At 38.5% G+C, this 23,528-nt stretch overlaps 1 protein-coding gene across 6 annotated transcripts in view; it reads right to left on the reverse strand.

Moving 5' to 3' along the window:
• Nucleotides 1-1,732: 1,732 nt before the first annotated feature.
• The window catches only part of arhgap9 (Rho GTPase activating protein 9), a 59,169-nt gene continuing 37,373 nt past the window's right edge, over nt 1,733-23,528 (reverse strand). For 5 of the 6 annotated variants that reach the window (XM_016670122.1, XM_007548678.2, XM_016670126.1 and 2 more), the window contains 10 exons: nt 21,800-21,895; nt 21,393-21,491; nt 18,966-19,071; nt 18,486-18,605; nt 15,273-15,371; nt 13,499-13,576; nt 12,965-13,018; nt 12,064-12,198; nt 6,069-6,174; nt 1,733-3,688 (listed from right to left, as the gene is read on the reverse strand). In XM_016670122.1, coding sequence (XP_016525608.1) covers nt 3,502-3,688; nt 6,069-6,174; nt 12,064-12,198; nt 12,965-13,018; nt 13,499-13,576; nt 15,273-15,371; nt 18,486-18,605; nt 18,966-19,071; nt 21,393-21,491; nt 21,800-21,895 — 1,080 coding nt within the window. In that variant the 3' untranslated portion in view covers nt 1,733-3,501. The remainder of the gene's footprint in view (nt 3,689-6,068; nt 6,175-12,063; nt 12,199-12,964; nt 13,019-13,498; nt 13,577-15,272; nt 15,372-18,485; nt 18,606-18,965; nt 19,072-21,392; nt 21,492-21,799; nt 21,896-23,528) is intronic. The other variant, XM_007548706.2, reaches the window with a different exon arrangement.

The raw sequence follows: 23,528 nt of genomic DNA on the forward strand, positions 1-23,528 counted from the left end.
ATGCAGGAGGATTGTTTAGAGAGGCTGATGCTTATTCATTAATTGTCTACTGAATTTGAATTAATCTTTAGACAACAGCAGACGTTCTTTTTGTACTGATGGACACATAAAAAAACTAAAAACTGCAGAAAAAGAAATAATTTTCTTACTTGATAGACCAGATAGGTGATTTAACCAGATAGATTACCTCCATAGTCTGGTCTTTACCCGTTTATGTCATCTGAAGCAATGGTGTTATCAGTACGTCTCTTTTTTGGGTTACTAATAATCTGCCACACATCCATGAAATATATTCCTGTTAAAAAGAAAGTGTTTTATTAAAGAAAACAGTTACTATATAAAGCATAATCAAAATCTATAAGACGCTGTGCAGATGACACGTCATATCCCACTTCCTCAAAAGAGTTGTTGTGGTCAAAAATATATTATAACATTAATTAACTGAGTTGAAAAGTGATAGAAAGGCTAATTACGATGTATTTATATTTTAACACTGTAGGTTTCATACCTTTAAATTATATTTTTCCTTTAAAAGTCGAAGTTGATATAAGTTTTGTTCATTTTTACAGTTACGTCACTGAATTGTCTGAATAGTCCTCAAAACACCAATAAAATCAAATGCTTTTCCAGTTTTCAAAACAAGCTCTGACATTTGTATGGGACAGGCTGAAGCTGCGCTGTGACCTCAGCCCAGTCAGTTTCCCATCACTGAAAGCAGTAAACCATCAGCGATCACCAGGGAGTTCTTACTTACATTGTGTTTTTTTGTGGCACTGTCTATTTGCATGATGATTCAGCAATGGTGACTAAATTTCTCTTGTAAACCCGCGTGTGGCATCTTTTGATATTTGATATGCTGAGTTTTAGGTTAATGACAGGTTAAAGGAAAAAAACAAATACACTGTAGCATCAACTTGCTGCAATGGGTGACGTGGATCAGATGCATTTACTTCATGCATCACCAGTGTTTAGTGAACTGTACAAGTACAACTTTTTTTTATTTGCAGCACTTTTCTGGTGGAAAAATACCAGTTGTATGAGCAACATGCAGTCTGAACGAGCACAAGTTTAAGTTTCATTTCTCAGCAACATCTGTGAAGTACAGGTGAAGATCAGTGGAGTTTGGCAAGCCCTTCCTGACATTTAGTTTATGCTTAATTTACTAGGATGGGTCTTTAAAAGGCATGACGGCAGACTAAAGACATCGATCCATCTCAGCTACAGTCAAATTCTGTTGTGATCATTTTAATCTACAACAGGCCAGTGAGCACCATGTCTTCATTCAGATTTAGTGAAAATTAAATTAGCTTGGAGAGACATTTGGTTAAAAAAAAAAAAAAAAGTAACATATGTAAACATTTCACAGCCCTTTCCACAAATTTTCCAAATATTCCAGACCAAAAAACATTTTGTTTCAGTGATACAAAAATCAAACTAACTGCCAACAGATGCAAAAAAAGAGAAGGGTTCAAACAAGTGTCTAAAATGGATAGTAAGCAAATTTCTCCAGATGTCTGCAAAGCAGCTGCTGCTTTACTCGCTTGTATTGATCCGCAAGACATATTTTAGGTGTTGCATAGTTTTAGAGGTATGAATTTCAGGGATGATATTTAAAAAGTCTAATTTTACCAAATAAAATGTTTATTAGAAAAAAAACTGTGTTTGGTGTATTTTTAGTGGGTGATGAGTAACGTCACCCTAAAGTGAAATAAAAAAACACATGACAGAGCTGATTTTGCTGCTGTTTAATACCACAAACGCTTTATTAACAGAAAGGACCCCCCCCCCCATCTGACAGTTTGGAACAAGAACAAAACATACAGCAGAAATCTCTCATGAAATATTGGATACATCAGTGTTGGTAGGAGGGCACATTTCTCTTAGACGATAAACTGAATGCAAACCTCTAATATAATGTAAGGAGCCTCTGGTGCAGCGCTGTCAAAATGTACGAAAAAAAAAAATAACCCGATTGAAGGGCGTGCATATAAACTCTGATGTAAACCATGCACACATCATATGGATAAAATAAACAACAGTGGTTTGTCTGTTTAAGATGAAAATATTTCAGCCAATCAAATTTAAGGACATCCTTGGGAGTTAACAGGCATGAAGCTACGACGACTCCTCATCAGTCAAACGCAGTTTTAGCCTCTTTCAATCAACTCGCCAGACTTCAAATGATACAAACACACAAATGAAGAAACACTTTTAATAAAAACTTAACCCACTCCCTCCCCTGCAGTGCCTCCTTTCGGCTCTTTTTTGTCTTCTGCCAAACCCACAGTCAATATAAAATTACCCAAGCCACAGAGCAAGAGGGCTTGAGGGGGAAAATCCACATTTTTAAAACATATGCATTTCCAGTTCCCCTTTTGTTCTGTTATTAAAAGCAGCATTCGCACCAATCACAGGGGACAACTCTGCCTGCCGAGTCTCCAAGGCCCACATACCTCCACACGCCTCCACTATCTCTGCACGCAAACCCGCCACTCGCAACAAACAACCTTACACGGACATCCTGAGCGAATCTCAGACAACACATCAAATTTGCTCTTGTTTTTATTGGAAGAGAGCTGATAATTAGGACGGAGAAGCACGAACAAAGACCTTTCGTTCTTATTAGTTTGTATTTAGCTAGTACAGAAAGTTCAGGTTACACACTCTATATAAAGTGTTTCTAAGGGATAGGCAGAAATGTAGCTATTTACATTTAACTTAATACAAGGAGTTTGTACTAATAAAATAGATTTATATTTGTACAAGAAAAGCTCTGAAGGTTCACACTGAAAATACTAAAAAGGAACATTTATAGCCCAATTGGCACATTCATCCATTCACTGAAAATTACACTTTAATCTTTAGAAACATTTTCAAAACTATTCCAAATTCTCCTTCTGAGCAATACACAGATTAATCTTCATGCAAATGCACTTTTTTCCAGTACGCAGTAAATCCACGCCAGTGCCGTGGGTGGGGTCTTGTCTGTCCGTTCTGCAAGACAAACCGGTGCTTTTCACAGTGAGATGGTTCTGCTAAGTTCTGTTTCAGAGCAACGTTAAGACACGTCCCTCCTCATGTTGCTTGATGATTTTCTAGCTGGAGGAGATTTATCAGTTTTATGGGTGTTTTTTGTTCGCCTCGATCGAGTCTGAAACATCAACTAGAAGCGACTAGGAGGCGTCTGTTCCAGCACTGCGCTGCCCTGGGGCTGGGCTCCACATCTGCGCTCAAAGGCACAAGCATTGCAGCTAAAATTGGCTTGTTTTACTATTATTGTTTTAACATGGCTTTTTATGGAGGCCAGATGTCATGATTAGCAGCTTTCTGTCCTGGTTCTTTGTACCCCACAATTATCTTTTGATGTGAAATCCATTTTACACCATATGAGTCTACAGGCCGTTGCTGCAATGCTTCTGCTTCAGTCGGATTTAGGAGGGGGGTGGGGACGGGGTCCATGGGTGGGGGGCTGAGCTGCCGCCACCTCCTGGCCTGAAAAGATCAAGAGAGGCCTCTTGTTCTGAAGATGTGGTCAAACTCGCTCAGGATTAGCTCCACTGCCTGGTTCTGGTAAATCATGTTCACCGCCATGTTGCCATTATCGAATTCTGGGCGCATCAGGGTCGGCCCGAACACAATGCCGATGTTCTGGGTGGTCATTCTGTTGGTGTCGCACCGTTCCAGCACTCTGCAGAAAATGTAAAAGTTAAAAATGCAGCATACCACCTTTAGTAATAAACCTAACGGGAAAATGGTTAAAATTGTTCTGGAAGGAGAATGTAAACGTGATCCACCATGTGAGGAGAAGAGGGATCTGAGACAATTAATCACCTTCACTCAATCTGAAATAAAGCGTAGAGTTGAATTTATCCACAACATTTAAACTTTCTTTAAGGTTTATTGGACTTTGGCTGTCAGAAAATTGTTTCAGTAAAATACATTTTCAGATGGAAATCTTTTCTTTATAGAGCAAATCCAGACAGGAAAAGACAACTAAACACAAGAGGAACAATATTTTAAAGACATGCTTTTCAGATTATCCACCCCACACGGTGTTTTTCTTCAAATCTTCCCTAGACTCATTTATAACACTTACAGCTTAGTTATTACTTAATTTACATTCAGCTCTGAAATATCTCTTTAGTACATATTACCGTTTATAACCTGTTAGTTTTCCATTTATTCCTTGTTCTCCATGTGTCTCATTTTGTTCTCCATTTATGGGGCATAGGATATCTTTACCTGATTAACTACCTATCCCTTACCACTTACTCACATATCATCTAGTTCTTTTTTTTATTACATGCTTACTTTTTACCTTCTATCTACTTAACTACTAATTCTCTCATCACTAATGACATTTGATTTAATTATTTCTGAATTGCTCATTTACTATTACCACTTATTCAACTCATACTTTCTACTTCCAATCCAAACAAAGGAAAATCAGCAAGATGTTAGAAAAAGAAGAAAACGGTTTAAACATTCAAGCCAGAAGAGACACCATAACATGAGCAGAAGAGTCAGTCAAGAAATTATGGTGGAGTAAGAGATTAAAAACGATCAACCAGTTTAATAAAAATTGGTCCAACATGTTCTCTGCGACTACTTAGTTTAGTCACATCCTGCCTGTCTGTAACAGTGACACAGACCAAGTTTTATGAGCAACGAATCCTGAAATTCTGATCATTCCACAGGCTTGAAAGAATCTGTCTTCCAACTGGACTTTTCTTGTTTTGCTGATCCCTGACATTTCAAAGAGGGCCACCATGAAGCTGACATTTGAGGCTTTGAGTCAAATGTCTGAGCTACTCTTGAAAGAAGTGCCATAAAATTGGAATCTCATTTCTGTCCCTCGGCGAAGATGAGCTGAAAGGACAGACTAGCATCTCATTAGCCCTGCATGGAAACAGGGCTGATGTCCAAAAACCTGGAACTCAAACAATATTCCAAGCCGGTTTGGGTCTATTTCTATTTTCGTTCTGCTAATCAGATGTTACCAAGTTAAGATGGCTCTGAGGGTTGCAAACTAATGGCTTTTACACTTTAGATGTGTTCTTAAAACACCTACGTTAGTGTGTTTGACTGTGTGGTACTAGCAGGGGACTCAGGAATGGGTTAAAGCCACAGCATGAGGCATTCTTCTAAAAATGCCATTCCCACCAAGCCACAGAAGAAGCCAGCAATTGCTCAAAACTTCCACATTAAAAAGAGACGAGGAAAAAAAAAAGGGAGAGCATAGGGAAGAGGAAAAAAAAAGACATGAGCGAGGAAGAGGGTGAAGAGAGAAAAGAGAGCGAGGTTCCAGTGGTGGCGGCGGTGGTGTTGGTATGCCTTCCAGCAGACGAACCACAAGGCTCCCATGGGACCTTCGAGGCAAAAACGAGAAGAAGAAGAAGGGAGAAGAATGAGGGAGAGAAGGAAGAAAACAACGAGGCGAGGGAAGGAAGAATGAAAAGAGTGACGAGGAAAGAAAGGAAGTGGGAAAAAAAAGGAGATAGAGAGACAGAGGTGGGGGGGGGGGGGGTGATTGAGCAGGGAGATAATAAATGAAAACCAGAGAGAGGAATGACATGAGAGGGAAAATGAGGGAAAGACACAGACAAATTCATGGGGTCCACCACACCCTGGCACAAACATGAGCTTCAGAACACGAACGCTCACCCCTGAAGTGGAAGAAAAAAGCCATAGGCGGTAAAAAACACACATTTTATGTAGTGCAAAAGGAATTGGCTCGCAGAACATCATACACCATTCATCTCCCGCCAGCCTTTTCATCTTCACAGTAACCCAAACTTAACAACAGCGTGATCCTGGTACACTTCAGGCGCTGCGGCCAAAAGAATCTCTGACAGGGAATATGAAGGGACACGCAGGAAAACTACTCCCTCTTGTGGTCAGATTCAAGGGGGAAACGAGTTGGAGAAATTATGTCGGTCAGATGTCAGGGTGCTTGATGACATTTAAAAAAAAAAAAAAATTACAACAAACCGAAGAAACTAAAACCCAGAGATGCACACAAACACATCAGGTTCAATGAATTAAATCTCATTTTAAACCCGTCTCACCGTCTGAGATGCCGGCACATAAACTCCAGGGTGTCATGGTTTGGAGGGGGCATGTTAAGCACCAGACACTTCAGCCGATCCACTTTGTCCATGTGGTCCGACATCTCTGCAACACAGGGCCGAAGACACATCATGTTAAAATAAGTATCAACCATGTGTGTTGCAAGTTTTGCACTTTTAACAGGATCCAAAGCCTGATTTGCATATTCACAGATTAACTGTGCAAGAAACCGCTGTTTAATCTGATACAGCAGTATGCTGTTATCACGCATCCCCACAGCGGTGTGACAAACAAAACAGAAAAGTGCTGACTGTAATAGGGACAGATAAAACAGTATAAATTATGAATATTTATTTTATCTGTAATTTTTTTTTCTTTTTGTAGGGTGTGATATTCACACAGGAGATTATCTGCAACACAAAAAAAGAGTCAAGAATCGACTGATATTGAGTCTTATCAGGCAAGTTAGGCAAATCAAATAGATTAAATAAAAAAAACATGTTTTTCATCTAAAAACATGTTTTGTCTTATCAGAAAAATACCATATCTGATTCACAGCAACATGCTAAATAATAAAATAAACGGTAGGAATTATTTTACTGCAGAGGTGTCATGCATGACCTTGATGTCAAGAATGAGAACAGAATTAGAAAATTCATAGATTCTACTTAATTTAGGCATGCCATTTTATTTTGGAACCATTTTGATATGTATCCTGTCTCTGTGCAGAATAATATGCCAGATGACCAAACGTCTTCAGTAACTCTTAATTAAAAAGCTTTCATGATGAGCAAGACTCCTGATGTGAGTCAAAGGAAATATCTTACTACTCAGATTTTACATTCTCTTCTCTGGTTCCCTGTTTTATCTAGGATGTAGTTTTAAATTTGTCTTCTAATAAATAATCATTTAAAGTTCTGAATCTTGCTTCATTTTATTTTAGAGATCTGGAGGTTTTATATGATCCCAGCAGAGCAATTCGCTTTCAGAGTGAATGTTTGCTGGTGATTCCTACAGTTTCAGCTATCGGGCTGACAGATCTCTAGGAGTCAAACAACATGTCCACTTAAAGACCAGCTTAAAGTTTTTCCTCATGGAATATCAATCAGTTAATCATCAATCAAGTGTATTTGCATCAACACTACGGTTCAAAGTGCTTAAACACATCAAATAGTTGACAGCTGTCAAAACCAATAATAGATGTTGCATTTTGTCAAGTGCCGACATTAAAAATATCAATATGCATCAAATATGTCGGTCAAAGTTTAATTCATTATGGTTCGAAAGCAAACAGGTGGGATTTTAGCCTTGATTTAAAGGAACTCAGTGTTTCAACTGTTTGCAGTTTTCTAGCTATAATAACTGAAGCTTTGTGCTGACTCTTCATCGTTCTGCTTTAGGTCCAAAGATAATAACTTCAGTTTATTTTTGTTTGTTTTTTTAGTTCAACTGGAGAAAGTTTTGGCACATCCACGCATTTATCTGTTCTAAGCATCTACAGTATCCATGGGTTCAGAGTCACCTGGTGACATCACAATGTAGAGCTTTGTGTCAGATTACTTATGGTAACTGTTATAACCTGAGCTAGTGGGAACATGTAGATATTGAAGCAGAGGGGTCCCAGGATGGAGCCTTGGTGTGCCCCACATATGACTTCTGTCCACTTCAATGAGAAGTTACCAATAGAAACAAAGAAATCCCCACTCTTTCTGAGATTTTAACCAATTGAGTTCTGGATCAGAAAATCCTACGTAACTCTCCAGTTGTTTCAGTATGGACAACAGAGCCAAATGTTGTGCTGAGGTCCAACAGAACCAGCATTGTGGTTCTTCCACAGTCTATATTTATGTGGATATCATTGTGGAAGTCATTAAAGGTTATAGTTGGAGTGGTTTAAGTTGTTCTGAGCTATCTCTGCCATTATGGTGTTGCTGGACAACCACTGACCGTTCTTCTTCACTCTGCTCTCCATTAATGCACGTTTTGCCATTTCTGTTGCCATTCACTTGGTGTTCCCTTTATTTTTCTCTCTCGTGCAAAGTCCTCCTGGCTGTATGTTTTGTTTACGTTTCATTTTTCCTCTCTAAATGTTCTGCTGGATGAGGTAGTTGGCCTTTTGATGCTGGCTCTGATTTTGCTGGAAGTTTCTTCACGTTAAAAGGGAGCCATTTCTCTTAACTGTCAAATAATTCATGAGGGATTGCAGTAAAATGTCATCTGTTTTTTTGTTTGTTTTAAGATAAACAGTGTTTCAAGTGCGATTTTCTCTCTCTAACCAATGCATTTACACATAGATACATTGGTTATTGATTGACTTGCTCTGCTTTCTGCTTTTCTACAGCAAGATTAGCTGAATTCTTGAAGAAGGTGCGTTTCAACAGTTTAATAGCTACCTAAAAATGACCAACCACTTTGACGTCTTTTCGCCCGGTTTCCGTGCTCACCACAGTACTGAGACTGCCCTTGTAAAAGTGTTCAATGACATCCACATAAATACAGAGTGTGGTAGAACCACAGTGCTGCCCTGTTGGACCTCAGTAGAGCATTAGACACTGTTGATCATGTCATATGATTGAAATACATTGAAGATATGCCGTTGTTGTGTCAACCTCTCAGATCTCTCAGATGTTCTGGTCCAAGCCTGCTCTGCATCTCCATAACCAGAACCAAATATGTAAAAAACATCATCGGCTTTTATACTCCACTAATCTGGAACAAACTTCAAGAAAACTGCAGAAGTTTTGAAACACCGAGTTCTTTCAAATCAATGCTAACAACCTATTCTTTAAACCCGCCTTTGATTAATAATAACTGATACAATAATTCATACTTGTCTGAACTGTACATCTTTATTACTTCTCTTTATTTTGTCAATGTGATGAAATGTTTCTTTTTTTTGTTTATCGTGTCATGTTTTTATCATGTGAAGCACTTTGATCTGCCTTATTGATTAAATGCACTATACAAATAAACTTGATTTGACTTGACTAAGAAGAGCAAAGTTCCTCTGGAGTTGCAACAAAGTTCTACTGCAAGAGAGCTGATGAGGAGCAGAAAGCAAGCTCACATAACTCCAATTTTAAAGTCTCTTCAAATTGAAGATTTCATCTCAGTTCATCTGTCTTATGGTTAAACTATTTTTACTGTTTCTGTTTCCGCTGCGCTACATTTATTTGCCTTTCCATTCTAGCTGTAAATAATTATTGTCTTATTTGTTGGTTTGACTGTTTATTGTTTCCATGTCCTTCATTTTTAACTACTGTAAAGCTATTTGTGCTACATTTGATTGTATGAAAACAGAATCTCACTGTTATTTTTATTATAAGTGGATTCAGCTGAACAATATTTAACGAATTTTATTCGAATTTGGCCAAATTGTTCTGAGCTGAATTGTCTGAGATTGTTGATGTGGAATGGTGCTCAATCAATAAGCCAAGCTGAATTTTGTAGTTTTATGGCTTGTTTTTTTTTTTTTTGAGAAGGGAGTCAACTGAGAGGTTCTACAGAGGTGGAGAGGAGGGGCAGATTTAAACTAATGTATTGAATTTCAACCGTATTATGTTGACTCTAGAGAAGAAAAATGAAACTGCGAACATTTAAAAATAATTAAAAACATTACTCTTTTTAAAGCCCACCCTCTATAAACGAAACATAGCTCAGTTTTTGTCAGTATATAATTATAACTCTCTTGGTCTTGGAATTGACGCAGAGGAACTGTTTTCAACTTGTCCTTTTAGCTTCTAATATATACTTAAAATTGGCTAAATTTCTCCTTTTATGTCAGCAACATCTCCGCATTTCTAAAGAAACTCGTAAAAAATGTTTGAGTGAATAAATGCACTGTCTCATATTCAATCAAAGGCAGAACATTCCAGGATCAGACTGGCTGTTTCTAAGCAGAGGTAACCCTGACAGCTGTTAACTTCTCCAGGAGTCCAGCAACCATCAAAGCTAGCATTGCACGGCAGGGCTGCAAAGACGGAGACTCTTGTTCAAAAAGAACATCGCTGTCCCTCTGCAGTGAGAGATAAGATAGACAACTCAGGAGAGTGCAAAAGACAGGTTTGTGGATGAGTGAAACTAAAATAGAACAGCAGAGTCTTAAAGGCTGGACTGAAAACTCTTCAAAGCTGATGAAATTTTATTTCTTTATAGGGGAGACTTTCCAACACTGAAATAGTGACTGATTTTTACAACCAAGACATGGCTTGGCCAAAAACAAAACCTCTTACTGATCCAAATACCATCTTCTACTCTCCATTTTTCCATCCAATAATACAAACCTCATCACTGATACCAATATAACCAGTACAGGTTGTACTTAAATCATTGACATTCAAGCACACTCTGTACCATATGTTTACTGCATACTCAAACGAGGTCATAAGGAAGAGTTCAGGAGCGGCAGCATGAATATAACATATTTTTAACCTCATAATTCGATGGTGACAAAGTGAGAAAACACCAGAGTGAACTCTGTCCTGGTTTTGACTCAGTGGGAGCAAAACCCCAGTGTTTATTCATTATGAAACGTGCCGAGTACAAACACAAAGAGATTAAATCAAAATATATCCTGCGCAGGTGGTCTGGTGGTCTACATGTTTCCGAAGTTGATTTTAGAAATCAGCCAACACAGATTTAAAATACTAAGAGCAAAAACTAAAACATGGCATACAAAAATGTTGCGAGGTTTAAGAAAGTAAATTATTTGAATATGCTTAGTGAGGCATTTTTTTCCCCACTCACATCTGCTATGAGGCAATTTTATAAAGCAAATAAAGATGCACAGTGCAATGCAAAAGTATTTTATTCCCCTTGAACCCAATATTAAATAGCATGAGTCGTAAAGTGAAAGTAACCAACAGTTTTCAATTTTTGCATGAGAAAATTGCAAAAATGTGGCAAATATCTGCATTCCTCCTTCACTTTGATACCCTTAAATAAAACCCAGTGCAGAACTAATTACTTTTCAGTGAACAGTGTCAGCTCTGAGTGTAACTTAATCTCAGTATGAGCATAGCTGTTCTGTGAAGTCTTCTGAGGTCTGTAGTAAAACATTAGTGAGCAAACAGCCTCATAAAGAACAAGGAGCAGAGCAGACAGGTCAGGGATTAAGGAGAAAAAGCTCACAGAGCACTGTCTATCATCTGAAAATAGAAGGGTTTGGCAAAACCAAAAACCTGTCAAGATATGGCTGTCCACCTAAACTGACAAACCCGACAAGGGGAGCATTAATCAGAGAAGCAGTCAAGAGGCTCATGGTAATTCTGGAGGAGCTGCTGAGATCCACATCTATGGTGGGATGATCTGTCGACAGGAAAGCTATAAGTTATGGATTCCACAAATCTGGTACATTTATGGAAGAGTGGCAAGAAGAAATCCACTGTTAAAAGAAATCCATAAGAAATATAAAGTCATAGGCCATGTTGGGGAAACAGAAAACATGTGGAAGAAGACGCTCTGATTAGATGAGACCAAACATGTGAACCCTAAATTTAACACTATGGTGGAAGCATCATGTTGTGGGGATAGGAAAGCTGATACAGTCAAAGCATTGTCTTGTGTTCACTCAAAAAGCTTTCAGATGTCATTACAACTGAAGATGGTGCTACAAGATCAGCGGGGCTGCATACAAATCCACACCACAATTTTATGTTATTTTGGAAAAACTAAACAACAAACCAAATAATAATAATAAAAAAAAACTATGTGTCACATTTCTTCCAAGACAAAACTATGCTCCAATATGTGTTGGTGTGTCACATAAAATCCCCATAAAATACATTGATGTTTGTTTCTATAACATGACAAAATTTGAAAACCTCAAGGGGTATAAATACTGCTGCAAAGCACTGTATTTACATTTCTCTTTGACAGACCGATTAAAAATTATTGCCATTTTCAGATGTTCTCCCTCAGTGTTCAGCGAAAGACTGAATAAAATGCGCCGTATGATATAACCCATGTGAAAGGGGGCAGAAGGCGATCACTCACTGACTGTCTCCACGATGTCGGTGAAGAAGCCGTAGGGAACGAGCGGTTCAGGAAGCTCACGAAAGAAAAGTTTCAAAGCTCCCGTGACGACATGGATGTCCTCCCACTCGCTCTCGTCCAAATTCAGCTTCTCCTCTGAGACAAGGAGGAAGATTAAAAGGGAGGGGGGAGGAGAAGAGGAAAAAAAAAAATCAGACAAATGAAGTCAGAGGAAGAAAATGAAAGGAAAAATGAAAGAGTTCAGTTGAACAATATGACGTAAGCAGCGAGTTAATTCACTTCAGGGCTGAGGCGCAACATGAAGGCTGCAGGACGAAGATAGGGTGAGAAAAGTAAGAAAAAGCACAAAATAAACACCTACGCTTACACAGACACACTCTTCAGACGACGAAGCACATCTCTTTTTCAACAAGTCTGACTAATGCTTCTCAAATTGAACCAAAAAAGCCAAACGCTTTGAGGAACAGCAACCTGTACAATTCTGAAGGGAGAAGCATCAGTCAGAAGTACAGCTGAGGTAAAAAGCATGTAAAAAAAAAAAAGAGAGAGAGAGAGAGACAATTCTCTGCTCTGTCCACTTGGTGGCGCCCATGGACTGTGTGATAACTCTGTACAACCTGCTGCATGTTATTACATCAGAAATCTTGAAGCACAGAGGCCTAAAGGGACACACACATCAAGCAAACAGTATCACAACAACGACAAAAGAGGGGGAAAAAATGCTATTCTGCTCCCGTCTGCACGCCAGCTCAGCTCTGCTATAGTCAGCTCTCTGGGTGGGCATTGTGGGGACCTTATCCCCCCACTGAGGCGTTCACGTTGTACAGTGCACAAAACACAAAAGCAGGCTGAGTTAGAAAAGAAAGCAGGCCGATTTAATTCTCCTTCTGCCTGAGACTACCTTGTACCAGGTCCGCTGGGAACATGAAACGGCCGTCTGTGGTCAGCGCTCGCTCTGCAAAAACCAACAGTTATTCAGACCGATTTCTGCTGCGTCCGCTTTATCAACCACCAGGACGTGAAGTGTAACTCAGGCAGTAACAAATTTCATTCAGGTTAAAAGTCACTTTTATACTTTGGACATGATCTATAATCAACATTTAAAAAGATTGTAAACAACCTTTAAATTATAGGGCTTAACTTATTTTGTACATATCTAAAACACTTTTCCATGTTAGGCTAATTTTGTTTGAAAAGTTATCATTTATTGAAATCATGTTTTTTTTTTTTTTTACACTTTAGGTTACATTTAAATGGTAAAGACCGAACATTTATGTAATGAAACCAGAGTGCACAATTATTGTATTCTTCACAATAACAGCTATATTTTTGAGTAAAAGAGGAATAAAGAAAACTGAGAATTTAGGCTAGATATCATTGTCATTAGCAGGAATTGACACAAGTGCTTTTTCCGCCTCCTCTCCATCATCCTCACCGTGGTCCACCAGAAAGCGAAGTTTCTGAATCACAGCCAGGTTTCCCGAGACTCTGTAGATGCCATCAGTGTCCAGTCCTGCAACACATATACACACACACACACACACACACACAAGTTAGACACAAGGAGGCCTTTTCGTCTGACAATCCTGGCCATGTGAGTTACCAAGTTATCGAGCAAATGAAGTGTGCTGTGTAAGTCCTTGAATTTGAGAGACAAAGTGGAGGTGAGGGAAATTTCACTACGTTTTGCAATCCAAAATAGAAGTAAAGACGTGTTACATGATTGCATGACATCCTCTGACTACCTTGAGCTTCTCCATAACATTTCACCACCTGTCGTTTAACAATCACCCTTCAAAGTTTGAGCAAAAATGTCTTTTGTAAATCTATAGCCACTAGACAGAGCTAAAAAAAAAAAAAAGAACAGCAAGCCCACATTTGGTACTTGATGCTATTATAACTGTAAGCTTTTTGTCTAAAGTTCATTTTCATTTTCTCTTGTGATCCAACAACTATTTAAATGAGTGACCATGTCATCTGAAAAACTAATTTTTCACTGATTCACAAGAAACACTGTCTACTGTTTAAAACAAGTAGGAGTTTTTATTTATAAATAGAAAGTCACTTCCATCTAGTTATGCACAACGAATGACCATGGTTAAATTTTAAGGAAAAAGTGAAGCAACTAGCAAGCTTGAGAAATCAAACCAGCTGTGAAATATGGGAGTGTCAGCATCATGCTGTGTGGGTGTCTGGCTGGGGGAGGGAGCGGTGAACTTCACCAAGCCGATGGCGTCATAAGCAAAGCAATATCCATAACACTGAAAGCCTCAAGACATCAGCCATGAATGCAAACCTGGGAACATGGGATCTTCCAAATGGACAGTGACCCTACGGTCAAATTACTGACAAAAGAGCCTAAAAACAACAAAGTTAATGTCACCTAAAGGAATGGCTTACACATCTGAATTGGCTACAGCAGTTCAGAAGGAATGAGAAAACTCAAGCTAATTATTAGATGCTTGATGTGTTCCTTCTTCATATTGATTGATTCACTTGTTTTTCATCACATGTTCTAGACAGACTCATAATTAATAGTGTATGTAAGGTGTGAAGTAGTACACTCAACGGGAAACTAACAGTTTTCCTCCTCGTCTGTGACAGTAAATTAAATAAACAAAGCTAAAGAGGAGAATCTATTTAAGCTTCTTTAACCTTTTCCCGACTGTAGTTCCTTATTTATCCAAGCAAATAAACTTTTTATTATACCTTTAAGAAATCAGGGGGTATTATGCCTTTGTTATGTCTAGTTTTTTCGCAAGATAAAAAAAATATATATTTATCTCACTTTGTCGAATAGGTTACATCATAGCCTTAAATGCCTTGAACTCACGATGTTACTCCCTTGACATATTTAATTAATCAAAACTAGGTTTTAGAATCCTAATAGCTTTTTTTTTTTTTTTCTTCTGTGCATGAAATATTCATCGCTGTATTGTTTCAAAACAAGTCAATTTTCTCTCATTTATCTCTCCCAGTCTGGCAGCTGTCATGAGATCTTCTCTGGATCACAGCATTGTTGTTTTTGCTCTCCGTTGAGCCATCACAACTATTTTTAGCGGCTACGGTTTAGAGGATTTATGGCACAAATCTGTAAAAAGCAGTGGGCTCAGAGTTGCTGTCAGCTGATGCACAAAACAGATTTCAGGACCTTCTTCCCCCCCCAATGTCCACAGTCAGCTATGATCACGTGTTTTCAGTGACTGTACCTCTCTTCTCCACAGCCTCCGTGCAAAGTCTGACGAAGCGGGGGACGGTGCTCCTTTCTCTCTCGCAGAGCATCTCCAGGCGGCAGCCAAACACCTGATCTGAGGGGCGAAGACAGATGGACACAAACAGGCTGTTTTTTTTGTTTGTTTTTTTTTCCATGTTGGTTTAAAAGGTTGTTTTCATCATGTCAGAGCTACAAGATGCAGTTAATCTTCCAAAAACGACGTTCAGTGGGAGAGAAACCCCCTCTCGTTTGAGTCAGTTCCCAGCAGACGCGTTTGCTCTCACACTGGATGATGCAATTCAACTTGTGCACTGTACTCCATAAACTATAGAGTAACTTAAATGTGTGGCACCAATATCCAGCTACAATGGGAGAGTTAAAAAAAAAAGAGAACAGCATGCAGCTGGTAACAGCAACTAACCTCAAAAGCATATTCGATATTTCTGCCTTGCACTGTAAAAATCACCCTTCCAATAATCTGAATGTTAATTTGAAATCACTATAAAATTACATTTTCCGACACAACGTGAGCCTTTGGAATTAAGTCACCATAAAATGAAAAACCAAGACCATACACAGATGATTACGGGTCATCTGGAACCGTAAGAAACAACAGCTTATCGTTGTCAACAAAAATCAGATTATTTCCTTGACAAGAAATGCCTTGCCGAGGGGGATATGTTAAACGGATTTGCGACAGCTTACTCGTAACATAAAACAGGATGGAGTAAGCACGTTTATTGTCCCACAAGGTTCTCTCTAAAGGAAAAGCGGACAGAAATTGTGAAAGTAAAAACGGTGAAGGACTCAGGTCTGAGCAGAGGCCACGGCACGGCCACAGCAGGTCTGGTAATGAGTCAGCAGGCAGACCGTCGGGTCAACATGGACGCTGGAGGCAGTAAGCGTCTTGTTACTCAGTTTAGATAACTGTTTTAACAAGTTGTTTTCTTATTTTTAGCTGAACTCTGTCGAGTTCAATCGACTTCCCTCCCAACTTCTAAATATCTGGGGTCGACCTGAAGTATCTTTTCACGGCCAATATTTAAATAATCTATTATTATGAGGATAATTAGAAGTGTGCAATCAAACAGTTTGTGTACCAAGACATACTGATATGAGATTTTGACAATAGCATCACTGTCATGCAGTAAAACACATTGGATATGTGGAAGAAAGAGAGACTTTCATCTGAATGGCTCAATGACGGTTACCGGTGAGGAACCGGCTGGCATCAGTGCTTGTGAGATTACCAATACTGGTCAGAACCACAGCAGAAATTACCACATCTACCCGAGTCCACAAGGGGACATTCTTTCCTGTGGTGAAATGCAGTCACCCTGGGCTTGCCACAGAGTTGGCAGGATGCTAGTTTGTTCAGTCTCTAAACTACTGGCCTCAAGCATTTCTCTTGACAACGTTTTCCACACAGAGCAGGTCACAACTGAACTGAATTATGAAACTTTTTGCAACCCAAATCATAGATTTGGTTTGGATGACTTCTCTACGATATGTCTGAATTTTTCTCAATAACATGCTGTGAAAGAAGCTGCAGTCATTAAAACTTTAAACCAGTTTGTGTTTAGCACTGAATGATAACTGATTTTGGTTTATGATTTCTGACAGTTTATCAGAAACCAGTTTTATTATTGTTAGACAAAAAAGGAAAATATGTAATCTGTTATGCTTTTTTTCCCCAAAATCTGGACTATTTTTATTTATTTAATCATGAAAATATGATGGAAGTCATGATTGGTTAGTTTATTTGATCTGAAAACATGATTCCAGTGAAGGCAAACGGGTCTAATTAAACCATTACAGCTGTGGAAAATAACCTATATTACAATGTTACCAGTACATATATCATTGGTTTAAAATAAGAACAATATTTTAGTACACAACCTTAGAATAAAAGTACATCAGCCAAACAAAATGGATACACCAAGTAAATATTGAATTTAGTAAAAGAAATAGCTTGAAATGGCTTACCAAACAAATTTAACATTTTAACAGAAAGGGAAATATTTTCAGCTCAATCCTAAAAGATAAAAATTGCATTCAAAACGTATAATTTTAATTAAATAAGAGCATTTATAAGACCTCCACTTCCTTTTCAAAGCTTCCACTTTACTGAAAACTCTGAGAACCGTAGACTTCTCCTACGTCCAAAATGGCTGTGCACACCTGCTACACAGCCAAGTGTTCATTTAGTTCAAACTCCTTCTTTTGAAAAGATAAATAAAGAAATAAGGATAAAACTATAAAATGTGGCTTTAATAGAAAAAGAAAAGTTTTAGAGAAGACATTGGTGAAAAAGACTGCATTGATTTTGATACTTCATGTATTCAAACGTGTTTTATTGGTCTTATTTGTTTTTAGTGAATTACTATGATGTGCTTTTTAATGTAATAATCTATCTCCTTTTGATCAGGAAAAAAGTGAGATCAGGATGATATTTCAAAAATATATACATTTCTTTGTTTTTCAAAAGCATCTAATAAATATTTCAATGCTTTTATGGGCAAAGCCGCAGATTAATCGGTTTATTTAAATATAGCTTAAAATCTGTAAGTAGATTTGCTGATAATAACTGATTTCCTACTGCATGTTACAGTCTTCTTTTAGATAAAACGGCCTATCTGAAGCTGTTTTGCAGTGTAGCTGGCTCTAATGACCAAGTTTTCACCAGTAGATCTGACAGGAAATGCATGTATTTCTGTATTTATAGAGCAGGCATTGTGATATTTCTCTGAAAATTCAAATGTTATTTCATCCAGCATTTGAAAACAAAGCTTAGACGAGGTGTCGAAGTATTTTCCCCCTGAAGCATTTGAATCACGGCTCATTAAATGGCTCATAAAGAACATTTTAAATAACACTGCTGCCCAATGCAGCTTAAAGAAGGATGAATAAATTATGTTTTGTTACTAGTGTGAAAAAAAGTTACTTACTAAACAGATCAGGAGAATTGCATCACAAAATCACCAGGGAATGTGGCATCACTGCCGGATAAATGCTGACACTTCCTGGCTGCCATCATAATTTTAATCTGTTTCACTTAAATCACACAATTTCTTTACATAACTTTAAAAAAATAATCTTGTGATTCAGCTTTAAGAATAATGTATTATAATAACACTTAATTTATGATTCTCCATCTACACTTTTGAATAAACATCTTGGTACTTAGACGTTAAGACAGAAATCTTACCTTTAATGAGCCCTTTCTCCTGCAGAGCCTGCAGAGGAGGTCTCTTCAGGATCAGCTTCTTCAACCGGGTCTTCACTCTTTTCCTCTCCGTGTTTTCCAGGTTAGACACAGAGCGAGGGACTACACAGGGAGAAGAACAGGAGGCAGCAGAGAGGGAAGACAAGGTAGAGGAGGTCAGTGCGGGGCGTTCGGCTGCGGGCCAGGAGAACAGAGGAGGGGGGATGGTGGTGAGAATGAAAAGCGGGAGAGCCGGGCGACGACGGAGGTGAGCAAGGACTGACGGTGGGATTATCTGCCACGGGGGCTGAGCTAAGAAATAGGTGGGCTTGATGGAGGAGATGATGGAAGTCAGGATAGAGGGATGCAAGAAGCCTGCATGGAGGTTCAGAGAAAAGAGCGATGATGCTGAGAGAGGCTGTGAATCAGAGAGGCGGGGAGGAATGGCAGGAGTGACGGAGGCAACAGGAGGTCGCGACTTACGAGAATTTCTCCTGTCGTCCTCGTCGCCGCTGTGGTCCAGCATCTCCACGCTGCCAGCTCGCCTCAGAGAGTACTGGAGGACGTTTTCTAACGGATTTTCCCGATCCTGCAGAAGGAAGAGGGAGGTCGACATTGAGTAAGACTGTACAAAATTTTTTAAACAAACCCCAAATTTATTTATGCATTTCTATCAAGCTAAAGTAATAAAGAAAAGCTTTCAAAGACGTCCAGAAAGCCGGAAGAACTCCTGATGAAGAAATGGTTGGAAAATGAAACATCTTTCTTTTGTTTTTCAAGAATGTTTAATTTTCTTTTGGCTTTTTATCATATTAGACCAAAAACTTCAAAGTATTTTTTTTGTAAGGTAAAGTCCAGCATCCTCTTGTCTAATATCAATGTTCTGCTGGGAAAGGCATTTAACCTCGAGCTCAGTTCATTTAACATTCATTTGCAAATTAAGTCATTGTGAAGAGGAGGCAAAATACATAGTTTTCCAGCTTTTTTAAAGTAAAAATCCAAAGCGGGTATATTTACCTCCCCTGAATAGATTGATTCAATTTTACTGTAATCAACGTTGCAAGTATTTTAAAGAATGTCTCCTTTGCACCTCTGGAGTGGGAAATTTCATTCCTCATTGCCATATAAGTTAAGTTCAGTTATATTAGATAGATTGAATTCCCCAAATCTAACTTAAAAACACACCTGCAATTTGCAAAGTTTAGATAGGAATGTTAAAGATTAGTTTACAGTCCTGTAAGGAAAGACACAAATCTGATAATGGACACCTGAACTTGTCTGTGGTCTGTTAATAAACAAGTTGTTTGATCCTCTGGATTTAGAAGATGCTTAGAAGAACAACCAGGCTCATTAGATCTGTCTGTCCAGCTATGAGAGGCACCTTGAGTTCTTTTGAGGAAATAAAATCACTCTGAAGTTAAACATTACCAATAGATGCAGATTTCTTTAAAAAAAAAAAAAAAGTTAAACCACAAGAGAAAACTTGATGAAACTAAGTCTGAATCTTTTGAAGTTCAGATCAGGCACAGACGATGATCCCATTAATATCATCAATCGCTCATAGGCTATGACAGACTTGTTTGTAAGAGGTGTTTTCCTGCTAAGTGCAACCGAGAATGAAACATGAAGTCAGAAAATAATTTTACAGAATGCCCACTATTTCATGCTTCAGAAAATCACCTAGAACACTTCATAAACAAAATACACAAAATAGGAGAATTTGAGTGAGGAATTGAATATGGGAAGTATTAAAATATCACAGCAAAGAGATTTTCTCATCACAACATTAGAACTGACAAACTTTTCCGAGCAAAATCAAAGTAATAACCCAATAAAAAGAACGTTGACAGAATCCCTCATGGGAGGTGAGAATTATAATGTTTTCAAGTACCTTTCTCTGCTGTCTGCCTACAACGAGACCGCCATACATATTGTGTTTGTTCTAGCTTGACCGAAATAGTCACAGTCTGCAGATCTCTACCTTAGCTTATCTGCAGCATGAACATGAGCAGGTGAAGGGATATTCAGTACAGATGGACCACAGTGTGCTTAAAAATATTTCTACTCTGCAGCAGCTCCACATGTGTAGCCAGAAAAACGGCGTGTCCCCAAATTATCTCCTTTTAACACTAAAAAGTATTGTTTTGGAGCCAGAAAGGTTTATTTGCAATAAAACTGCAGCATGAAAAACTAACTGCAACTTTCAATCTCCCAACAACAAGCACAGCCAAGCCTGGGTACAATTTGGAGGTCTGTGCACTTTTCCACATCAGAGACCCCAGCACATACTACTGCAGTAAATATTGGCATGGGAAGAGTGGGCTGATTAATGCAGCTCCTTGGAGAGATTTTATGGGTGCACAATGTGCATCGCATCAGCAGTACCAAAAGTCAAACCATGACTTCCTTTGAGCTCTGTCAAATGTTATGTTGTACCTTTGGCATTAAGCTAGTCCTATTTTAAATTACATATCTGGATGACATTTCCAAGACCCCTTAATCAAAAGGAGAAACATTTGTGTAAGTCGCATGGTTCTGTCTTTAATTTTAATTCACAAGATACCACAAAACACTGGTATTACCTTGTGGTTGTTCAGAACCAAGTTGCTAAAGGAAACAGAACCTAGTAGATGTTTGTGAAACCTGAAAACCTGCAGAGACTGAATAAAGCCTAAAAACAATCAAATAACAATCGAATAAACATGTCAGCATATAAACTGATCTCTAAACACGATCTTATGCTATGACAAGTGAGCACAACCCCTAAGCTGAAGTGGACCGAAGTCTGGATGTGAATGTTAATGTTCATATACTGAAGCAGCTACTTTTATATAACAGGAAACCATTGCAGCCACCAACAGAGAAGTGGTGAGTTGGAACTTCACGTTTCTGTCTCTGTGTTTAACTCACCAGCCTGTCGATGACATTCTTGATGGTGTTGTACCACTCTCTGATCAGAGAGTCTGTGTCTGACTGCAGCAGGAACTCGTTGCCGGTGATGGTCCGGAGCTAAAACAGACACAAACAAAAGTTTCTAGAAAACAGTGATTTGATTTAAATGACAGAACACCAATGACAGAAATCCCAGCCAGATTCAGCTACATTTCTCTGGAAAGGAACAGTTAAACTGTTTTTTTCCCTAATTTTAGGTCATTGAAGAATCATCAAGTCACTCTCACTTCCTTCCTGCAGAAGTGACTGTTTTCTTCCCGGAATTACATTTTTATCTGCTGTCAGAGTGCCCAACTTACATTACTAGTGTTTATTTTGGAATAAATCACCTGGAAATCTCTATTTTCACATGGTTAGTGTGTTACCTTGAAGACATTTTTCTTGCTGGACAGGTCGTTGGCCCAGTTCAGCTTTGCTCCTCTAAGGTCCACACTGCTCTCTGGACGGCTGTTTCCTGGTTTCTGAGTTTGATTAACATGTTAAGAAATCATATGTTAATTCTCTCTTGTCTACAATGCCAGAATCAAGCCAATACGTTTCTAATACATGTATTTTTTCCCCCTCACATTTAAGGGGAGAACTTTTTCCGCTACTTTTCACAGTCTGTGTTATCTTTATCACATATCTATGCTTTTCTCACAACTCCTGTCTAGCACAAGTTTTATTAGTCTGGACTGTTGCGTCTTAATGTCCTGATCAATAGAGATAACATTAATTAGTTTCGTATTTGTTACGTGTTGTAAAAAGTAAGAAACTTTTGAATTTGTGGTACTTTTAATATTCTAATGTGACGTTGGTGTGGATTAGCATTTAAAAAGGAAGCAAATGCAGGCTAATGCACAGAAAAGAGGCAAAGGCACTATTACAGAGTGGACCCAACTTCACCATATATGGAGGGAACTAGTAAATAACAGAACTAAAGCAAAGACAAAAAGAAACAAAACCAGAGGAACTCAGCAGCTTTACTGTGATCTCAGATGTCAACGCTCATGACACGAGACCCAAAAGTTATCAGGTTCTAGTTGTAAGGTGAGAAACCAGAGAGATTTACCAAAAATTAAGTTTAGTGTGACGGGCAACTGCTAGATTAGCAATAGAAGCAGATTACAAAGTCCATGTTTGCACTCATTGACGGAGGGGAAAAACAAATTACTACTACAGTTACAACTATGTCTTACACATGCAGGGATCAAGTGACATTTTAAGATTAAAGTAGGTGAAACTCAAAGCTTTCAAGGAGGAATTCAGGCCTCTGCAGACATTGAAGTTTTTCTTTCAACTTGGCACTAGAAGTGTAGCAATTACAATTCCTTGATCTATCAAAACAGATTTAAGGCAATCATTATTGTTCCTTAAAAACTGCAATGTAAGAAGATGCATGAAGAGCAGAGGTGAGGACACCCCACCTGTCTGAGAGAGAAGTTGATGGAGGACAGTTTATTTATTTATTTTTTACTGTAATTTCAAAAGAAAAGATCACATGACATTTTGAACTATTGTAAGCTCTTACATTATCAATTAGCACTATGAGTGTGGTTATCATTTCTAAAACAGGACTCTGTAAATTTTAGAGAGCGTTCAAACGTATCTTAATGCTCTAATTTATAAAAGGCTGCCAACCTGTAAGGACCCAGCACGCCCACTGACAGATACGAGTTAAAGGCATTTAAAGGACAAGATAAGCTGTTAGATATGGAGTTTTTTATGTCTACTAATGTGAAAACAAATTTATTTTTATATGTCCAAATGGTCTAGGGTGTACCTTGCCAATTACCCCCACCAACTCCACAATGACCCTACAAGAATACGCAGAATAGCCAGAGGACGGATGGAGGGATGGTTTCCTGCTGACTGGACACAGGTCAGGGTTCTTGACAATTGCTAGAATCCGGTCATCAGTGAATATTTTTGTGAATCGCTACGCAGAATGCATAATAAACATGTACTATCTAACTAACTATACTCTACAAGTTTGAGGAGTGATTCTGCTTCCAACCTAATTCAAATAGATCATCCCCTTGGCCTGTTACCAAAGTTTTCAGCTGCTTGATAATGTCCCTATATTCAAAGCTGGTGTGTTCAAAAGTGGTGACA

The sequence above is a fragment of the Poecilia formosa genome, unplaced genomic scaffold (assembly GCF_000485575.1).
Source record: "Poecilia formosa unplaced genomic scaffold, Poecilia_formosa-5.1.2 Scaffold2, whole genome shotgun sequence".
NCBI classification, from domain to species: Eukaryota; Metazoa; Chordata; class Actinopteri; order Cyprinodontiformes; family Poeciliidae; genus Poecilia; species Poecilia formosa.